General features: G+C 36.1%; 1 protein-coding gene across 3 annotated transcripts in view; it reads right to left on the reverse strand.

Annotated features, from left to right (window-relative positions):
- Positions 1–6: 6 nt before the first annotated feature.
- Positions 7–9234, reverse strand: part of thrap3a (thyroid hormone receptor associated protein 3a) — a 26731-nt gene continuing 17503 nt past the window's right edge. For 2 of the 3 annotated variants that reach the window (XM_073847390.1, XM_073847392.1), the window contains 8 exons: positions 6568–7293; positions 6266–6435; positions 5940–6051; positions 5702–5786; positions 4803–4981; positions 2620–2791; positions 2403–2540; positions 7–2257 (listed from right to left, as the gene is read on the reverse strand). In XM_073847390.1, the coding sequence (XP_073703491.1) occupies positions 2042–2257; positions 2403–2540; positions 2620–2791; positions 4803–4981; positions 5702–5786; positions 5940–6051; positions 6266–6435; positions 6568–7293 (1798 nt within the window). In that variant the 3' untranslated portion in view covers positions 7–2041. The remainder of the gene's footprint in view (positions 2258–2402; positions 2541–2619; positions 2792–4802; positions 4982–5701; positions 5787–5939; positions 6052–6265; positions 6436–6567; positions 7294–9234) is intronic. The other variant, XM_073847391.1, reaches the window with a different exon arrangement.

Consider the following 9234-nt stretch of genomic DNA (forward strand, 5'->3'; position numbering starts at 1 on the left):
CGGATGTAAAATCGCTGCATTTTTATTCTTTCCGATTGTGAGTATATAAATGCAAGTCAAAATGTATATATCAGATACAGTGCAAATAAAAACCCAGATTGCTAAAATCTAATTTCGAGTATGAATGTAAATGATTCACTTTCCCCCATGATATTCTTTTTACTTAACTCTTCAAAAACACATTCCCCAAAATGTAAAATGACCTTTTTATTAGTATCTAAGTGTCAAAATGTTCTAAACAAGGTGCATAGCCAATAGAAAAAAGGCATACAATTTAAAGACAAAGACACACATTAGAAAAACCATAGTAAAACAGTATGCACACACTTATTGTTAAAAACTTGCACCCTGATAAATGCTAAACAGTATTCAAAACATTTATAAGTGCATGTATTTTCAACTTTCTCTGTAGGCTGTTTGTCCAGTTTCAAAGTTGACATCTTTGACTAGAAGTTGGATGAATGTAAATCATCTTTTCCCACATGTCGTTCACCGGGACATGAATGTCTACCTGCTGTAGTTTGGTCCCATAGCGAGACTGGGTCATTCATACAAGTTATTAAGAGTCATGATCTTCGTTTCTATAGGTAGACTCACAAGAGTTTCCACAAAACATTAATATGTACATCTATTTCTTTCAACAGCAATGAGTACATAACCAGTTATAGTTCTACACTGGTATTCTACACTTCAGGCACTATGGTGCATTGAAGGCACCTAACCTTTAAACTAGTGGTCGACTGAAATGGGCTTTTTGATGCCTGATATCAACATCTCTGCTCTAGAAAGCAGAGTGGCCAATAAACTATATATCTATCGTATTATATTTAATTGTGCTGTATTTTAAACAGTGTTCAATCAAAATTCACACACAAATAGAAATTAAATTTCTTACTATTCATAGACAAAGCAATCTATGGAAGCCTGTTTCCGCCACTGAATAAAACATAAAAAAAGGTAATTTTCATCTCACAGTTCTGACTTTTTTTTTCTCAGAATTGCGTGATACAAACTCACAATTGCAAGTTATAAAGTTGTATTGTTGAGGGGGAAAGATATTTTCTCAGAAGTGCGAGTTTATATCACAATTCTTACTTAATTTCTCAGAATTTCTCACAATTCTGACTTTATAACTGGTAATTGCGAGTTTATATCATTTCTGAGAAAAAAAAGTTAGAATTGCGAGATTTAAATTTGCAATACTGAGAAAAAAAGACAGAATTGTAAGATATAAACTCACAATTCTGAGAAAAAAAATTTAAATTGTGGGATAAAAACTCCCAATTCTGAGAAACAAAGTCAGAATCACGAGTTTATATCTTGCAATTCTGACTTTATAACTCGTAATTGTGATTTTATATCTCAGTTCTGAAAAAAGTCAGAAGTGCGAGGTGTAAATTTGCAATACTGAGAAAAAAAAAATCAGACTTTTTAACTCGCAAATGCAAGTTTTTATCACGCAATTCTGATTTAATTTCTCATAAATGAGAGATTTTGTCTTACAATTCTGACCTTATAACTTATAGAAAAAAGTCTATAATTTCTTCAGAACTTAGATATTAACTTAACTTTTGCGTATATTTCGTTTGCATGTCTCAGTGGGAGACAGGATTCACAATGGAGGCACACGATTTTAAGATGGAGTGCCAATTCTTCTAGACATTAAAGGATAGAAAATAAATGTGAATTTGAAAATCATGTTTGTCATGATTAGATGATTGTGCTCCTCTAAAACAAATTTGTTTAAACTCCATAATATCTGTTTTTCTGTGAAGATGTGTGAATTTGCATGTACAAAAAAAGAGAAAACACTCAGAAAATGTTATCACAAATCACAACCAAGCTGACAAAAGCATCCTCACGAAAAATAGGAAATCAAAGCAATGCAATAAAAAAGCGTCTTTCCTATCAAAAAGTTTTAGATGCTTATGGACGGATATTACATCCATTCTTGAAAGTGTGGCAAGTGGCAAGGCCGGCAAGTCTTATTCCAGGTTGTTAAAGCGTGCTGAGGGATCGTAATTTCTTCATTGCCCCGTTCTCACTGGTCCTGTTCTACATCGTCTCCTTGCTGTTCGCCCTCGTCATCATCAGTGACCTGGAATTTATCATGCGCCCATTTAGGGCTTGTATTGGTGGTGTTGGCATTTGTGGCCCTTCGGAGGATGAAACGTCCCTTTGCGCGAATAGCATTACCGCGACCACGCCCTCGTGTGTCCATCAGCTTCTTCTCAGCTTCAACATCTTTTTCACTGTGCTGCAAAGACAATACAGACTTTTTGATATGATTATAAAAAAAGTATGTTTATTATTATTTATTTATTATGTAAATATTGCTATTCTTTCCAGAATCTCCATTAGAAAGGTGATGCAGAATGGATGGTAGAAATATCACAACATACTAGGAAGTATTTCTTGCTCTTGGGAGTGTATTCTTGATCCCAGTCGTCATTCTTTGCAGACAAGTTCATCTGTGAATCACCATTACTGCTTCCATGGAAATTTCCTCGGTTCCAGGTTCTACTACGTATCCTAAGCTGCTGAGAAACAGCAAATGGCAACCATAAGTACCCCAGCAAAAACAAACATCTTTGTTCTTCAATACCACCCAAAACTTACAAAGCCTCCTCGTGCCTGTCCTCTTTCTGCAGACTCTGCATAATCTCTAAGCCCCTGTTGGACTTTGGAGAAGCTTTCTGCCTGGATCTCAGCCTCTTCTTCTTGGTAAACAGAGGAAGACGATGAAGATGAGGATGATGATTCAGAATGCTCCCGTTTCTTCTTGCTTTTCCTTAGGAATGAAATAACATTCTATTCAGACACTGTTGATCCATGTAAACAGGTCTTCAACACGTTTTTTGAACATCTGCAAGATCATCTGCTTCTCCTCCAACTATAAATTAATCTTTACCTGAAGCTGAAGGAAATCAGGACATTTTCAAACATTTGACAACCTTTATTCCACATATTCAAAATATCCAGCTGACCAGAAAGACAAAAAGAGGCGTTCACACTGACAGCGATTTAATAGCTGAAGGTGACCATGTTGCTGTCCTATTGGGCACAAGCAGGCTAAAATCATGTAAGCTCCACTTCCTTTGGTAGTCATTGCATTGTATTGCAGCTCATTTGCATAAAGTTCAACTCTGCTCAACATTCGCATTTATTTCTGTCACTCATGTCGCCTCATATCACCAACTCTTATTGAAAGTGTCTGACTTCTTGTTGCTGCAGACTGCTGTGAGTGTGAACGCATCTTCTGGCTTTAGGGACATCATCTTGTTTAACATTTACTTGACTCAATCAGATGTTGAGGCAAGTAAAATTTTATCTGAAATTGCAACTTGTTTATTGGTTGATCAAAATTGCTGTTTTTTTAACTACATGTAGAGAAAGTATCACCCAGGCAGGATTTTTTTTTTCACTTGAGAGGTCACAACAAACCCAGACAAAAATACAATTGTTAGCTTGTTAGTTTAAATCACAAAGGGCCAGATTTACTAACAGCCTTTTGCCGTTAAAATAGTATGGTACAACCGGGGCTAAAGGCACACCCTAAGAAATAAAATGTGCTTTGCACTGTGCCCAAAGTGTTTGATTGCAGAAATATATGTCTGCCAGCCCCCATCCAAGCTGACAGAGCTTGAGAGGTGAAAAGGTGAGGCAAAGAATGGCAGATAATTGCCAAATGCAGATGTGCAAAGCTTGTCACATCATACCCAAAAAGACTTGAGGCTGTAAAGGTGCTTCAATTATGTACTGAGTTAAGGGTATGAATACTTATGCAATGTACTTATTTCAGTGTTTTATTTTTAATAAATTTGTAAAATTTGCAAATCTGGTTTTTGCTTTGTCATTATTATGGTGTATGGAGTGTAAATTTTACAAATTTATTAAAAACAAAACACTGAAATAAGTACATTGCATAAGTATTCATACCACATCTGCATTTGGCAATTATCTGCCATTCTTTGCCACACCTTTTCACCTCTCAAGCTTGGATGGGGGCTGGCAGACATTTTCTAGAGTCCTAGTTGTTCCAATCGTCCATTATGGATAATGCTTCTGTGAACCTTCAATGCAGCAGATTTTTTTCTGAACTCTTCCCTAGATCATTGCCTTAACGCAAGTCTGTCACTGAGCTCTGCAGGCAGTTATCTTGACCTCAGGACTTGGTTTTTGCTCTGATATGCATTTTCAGCTGTTAGACCTTTTCTGAGAGGTGTGTGCCTTTCTAAATCATACTCATTCAAATGAATCTGCCACAGTTTAACTCCACTCGAAGTGTAGTAACATCTAGAAGCAATATAAATGCTCCTGAGCTCAATTTCGAGTGTCCCAGACAAGGGTATGAATACTTATGCAACGGGATCTCTTCAGTTTTTATTTTTATTTTTTAACATAAGGTAGCAACATAACAAAATGTGAAAAAAAAAATGAAGAGGTATGAATAATTTCGCAAGGTACTATATATTATTCTGGAAAATAATATCAAAGGCACCTTTTACCCCGGAGGTGCCTTCAGCCCCATCAGGTTGCGCAGGTCATTATGGAAATGATCGGGCTGCGTCTGAGTCCTTTAATGTGCGCACTGTCAGTGAATCACATGCAAAATTTTCCCGTCTCATCAGCACTTTTATGGAATTGCGCTCTAATGCTAATTTGCCCTGTTTAGTAAATCTGGCCCCAAAACAGCAGCAGCTTCAATGGTTTAAGTTTCTCTCTTGCTTTCTACAACTGAACAACTCCGAGCAGAACCTCTGTATTGAAAATCACTCTGACATGTCTATGCAGCAGCTTACTTTGGTTTTTTGTGGCTCTTTGAAATTTTCTCAGTGGGTATTTCCTTGCTTGAATCTGGAGATTCCCTCAATACTCTTCCTCCATACTCTTCCTCTCTCTCTCCACTCAAGTATTTCTTTCTGCGTTCGATATCCAGCCGAAGGTCCATTGGATCGCCTTTAGATTTTTTAGCATCGACCTGCGGTGAGAAGAAACAGATATTTTGGCCAGATGAGGGTTAGCGGCGATCTAGTAGCTTCATGCAGCATTGTACGGGGCGGGACCGAAACAAAAAAACATGGCAACAGATGAATTAAAACCATGCAAGTGGAGGAGGCAGAGACCTTTTATAATATAATTTTAAGTGGCAGTCTTTCAACAGGATAATTAAGCAGTGTTTCTCAGAAATGGCAACAGGCCGCAATAACATTTGGTTTTCTTCTTATTTGCTCACCAGAATTAAAAGACGAAACAAAATAGTACAGAAGGGCAACATTACAGGACCACAGCAGAAATACTTTCATTGGTGCTCATGAAAGTATGTTGTTTTTACTTGGCCTAAACACCTCACTTGTTCTTTGCAGGCTTTGAAGAGGAATACTTACTATGACTTTTGATTAGAGTCCTTTGAATGGATTTGACATGGGAACAACTGGTCACTTCCATTTCTGACCTCTGATTTCTTGCCTCTTAGGAAGGCTTGTACCCATAGTAAAAGGTTACCATCAAACGTTGAGGGGGCATTTACAACACAACAACCTGAATGCACCTCTTTTTCACATCTCACATTTGGACTTTTATGCCTCTCTCATTAGAAAACAAGAGTTTAGAGAGAGAAGGAAGCCTAAGAATGCTCTGGCCGGATCGCTTGCGCAGCATTCTTTTCCAAAATACGTCATATTTCAAAATGTTCGGTCACCTTGAAGCTGTTTTCCATGGAGCTTTTCATCTCATCAAACAGAAGAGAGTGCCTCTTAAAAGCACTGGGAGAAACATCAATTCTCCTGTGAAAAAAAAAAAAAAAGAGAGGCGGAGAGAGGAATATTTTGATAAATGTCGATCCTCCTTTCTTGGAGGCTTAGAAATTGTCAAAACAAATAAATTACTAATACGTGCGTAAGAAACCAGCCTGAGAAGCTGTGCCTGAATTTTTATACCTGTGTATCTCTGGACTCTTTCTCTGCTTCATGAATTCTTTCTCAGCTGCTTTTCTCTGGTACATGGCAAACCGGTCATTTAGGGTCAGTCCAGAGGAAGGAAAATATTGAGCTGTGGGCAGAAAAAAATAATCATTTTTGAGTAGAAATATGCATTGCTAAGAACTTCATTTGGACAACTTTAACTCTGCACCCTCAGATTCTCAAATCTCTGACAAATATTTCAAAAGATGTAAACATCTCAATTTTTGGTGCAGGGTCACAAATTTTATTTTTAGAAAAATCAAATGTAGCAATACAAATACTAAGCCCAGTGTTTCAGTCACCTTTTATGTGATGAACAATTGAAACTATGTGTTGGGCAAACAGCTCAGATGGGCTTTTGGGTGACTGCTGAGCCTGAAGATGCTGAAGGACAGATTGAAACTCCCAATCCTTCTTATCAAGATGCAGAAAATCCAGAAGATTCCTTCTTTCATTGGTCAAAACAGATGTTCTGTCAAATATAACAATGGTTAGAAAAGACTAAATAATCAGAAGAAGTCATATGCATAACAATGCAATGTTTTGTGAAGATGCGAGTAGGAACGTCATTTCTGAGATCTGGAGGGAAGCGAAAATCATTTACCTTGCAAGATTATCACTTAGAGAATCCATCCTCACACTGAATTCACTTCCTCTTTTCATTAAAGTTCTTGGTGGGGATTCCTCGTTCATAACCACAAACATCTCTTGCTCGCGGTTCTCAGAGCTCCTCCTAGGCAGCAGTGTGGGTTTAGAAGAGGAACTCAATGTGGTTTTCTCCTTTCGTTTCACATTAGACAGCTTTTCAGGTGATGGATCCTTAAAGATGCCACTGAGCTGGTCTCTCTTAGAGAGAGCAGCGAGGATATTCGCTGCTCGCTCTTGTTTATGGCAGAGCAGGAGAGCTTCCAGCTCATCATCCCATGCCATGTCCTTCATCTTCCTGATACGCTTCTCGAACATTTCACGAGCGGACAGCGTGACTTTGCTTTTGCTTTTGGAGGGATCGTTTTCCACATCCCTCACCTTATCAAAGATCTCCATTTCTTCGTCATCGTCCTCTCCATCCTCGCAGAGAAATGTTGGGCCGTTTCGTGAACCCCTTTTAGTGGAGCTTATGGATAACTTGTTACCATCAGCACTCTTGGCGGATTTGGTTTTCTCCTTCTCTCCTGCGTTGTCGTGATCTACAATGCGAGACAACTCAATGCCCTTTTCAAACATTTCTCCATTTTCTTTACCACGTATTACATCTCCATTACTTTTCTCTTTATGTGTGTTGTCGTCCCATGCAGAGGCCTGCTTTTTAAGCTCTTGCTCCTTTAGGAATCTGGTCAATGAGAGACAGAGATTTTCAGATGATTATTACTTACAATAACGTGCTCAGACGCATCTGTTGTCATTTTGACGTGACCAAGGACTTCTGCACAAACTATGCATAAACTGTAATGGATTTGTTCATTTTACCGTGCACAAATGAATGGCTTCCACTCTGAAACAGGTAAACAAGTGTGTGTGCGGCTGGGAAATATTTCACTTCATCCATTTGCAAAGTGCAAATATAAACCTTTTAGACCTTTTTAGAACATCTAAGTTAAAGACTGTGAGTTGACATTTGTAAACAAGGCATATCTAGCTCTTCGTGTGTGTTGGATATTTCTTCCAAGAGCTCTGTTGATGCAATCTGTGCAATCTTACTTTTTGTCTGGCACACACACAGGATTTATTGTGTTTTTTCCACTCTTACACTGACTAAAATAAAGGTAAGAAAGAAAAAGAAAATAGAAAGCAAATTTCAAATGCATATAATCCATCAAAATGATGAACATCTCTCATTTAATTCACTTGAAAGGGCTAAAACACCATATGTACAGGACAAAGGAATCCAGGGCTGGGTAGCAATTATGATCTTTGTTTGAACAAATTGACTGTTCAACTATTATGAATCAGTGTCATGAATCAGTTAGTGAATCAAAAATATGCAATCCAGTGTAGCCCTGATTCCAGCAATTAATGACTCTTATGGGATGATTCGTTTTATAAATGGTTCAAAAAGATCATTTACTGATTTGAATCAGTCTGAAGCACTGTCCTTTATAATATACAACATTAGCAGAGAGAGATTAAATAGAATTGAATCTAGCAACAGTACCCAGCCCTAGGATAAACACTGAAATAATATACACTATTAATAAAAAGTTTGGAATAATTAAGATTTTTTTCTATTTTTAAGTCGCTCACAAAGGCTGCATTTACTTGATCAAAAATACAATGAAAACATTAATATTTTGAAATATTATTACAATTTAAAAGAACTGTTTTCTATTTTAATGTTTTGATACTGAAAATTCAACTGTCATCACAAAAATAAAATACATTTTGAAATATATTCACATAGAAAACGGTTATATTTCATTTGTGATATTTCATAGTATTAATATATATATATATATATATATATATATATATATATATAGTGTTTTTGAACAGTAACATTTTGAATGTTTTTAAAGAGTCTCTTCTGCTCACCAAGCCTGCATTTTTTTAACCAAAGTACAGAAAAAAACAGTAATATTTTGCAATAATTTTACTGTTTAAAATAACTTTCTATTTGAATATATTTTAAAATGTACTTTATTCCTGTGATTTCAAAGCTGATATTTTTGCATCATTACTCCAGTCACATGCTCCTTCAGAAATCATTCTAATATTCTGATTTGCTGCTTTATTATTCATTATTATTAAAATGTTAAAACAGCTGAGTAGAATTATTTTTTTATTTTTGATGAATAGAAATTTCAGAAGAACAGCATTCATCTGAAATATAATCTTTTGTAACATTATAAATGTGTTTATCATAACTTTTTATCCGTTTAAAGCATTCTAGCTAAATAAAAGTATTAATTTTTATAATTTCTCTTGAATATACGGACTCCAAGCTTTTGAATGGTATAGTGTATAATGTTACAAAAGTCTTTTATTTCAGATAAATGCTGATCTTTGAATCTTTCTATTCATCAAAGAATCCTTTCTTGAACAGCAAATCAGCATATTAGAATGATTTTTGAAGGATCATGTGACACTGAAGACTGAAGTAATGATGCTAAAAATTAAGCTTTGAAATCACAGAAATAAACTACATTTTAAAATCTATTTAAATAGAAAGCAGTTATTTCAAAATAGTAAAAATATTTCACAATATTACTGCTGTATTTTGGATCAAATAAAATGCAGGTTTGGTGAGCAGAAGAGAATAAAAAAAACAAATCTT

This window comes from Garra rufa, chromosome 9, assembly GCF_049309525.1.
Source record: "Garra rufa chromosome 9, GarRuf1.0, whole genome shotgun sequence".
NCBI lineage: Eukaryota > Metazoa > Chordata > Actinopteri > Cypriniformes > Cyprinidae > Garra > Garra rufa.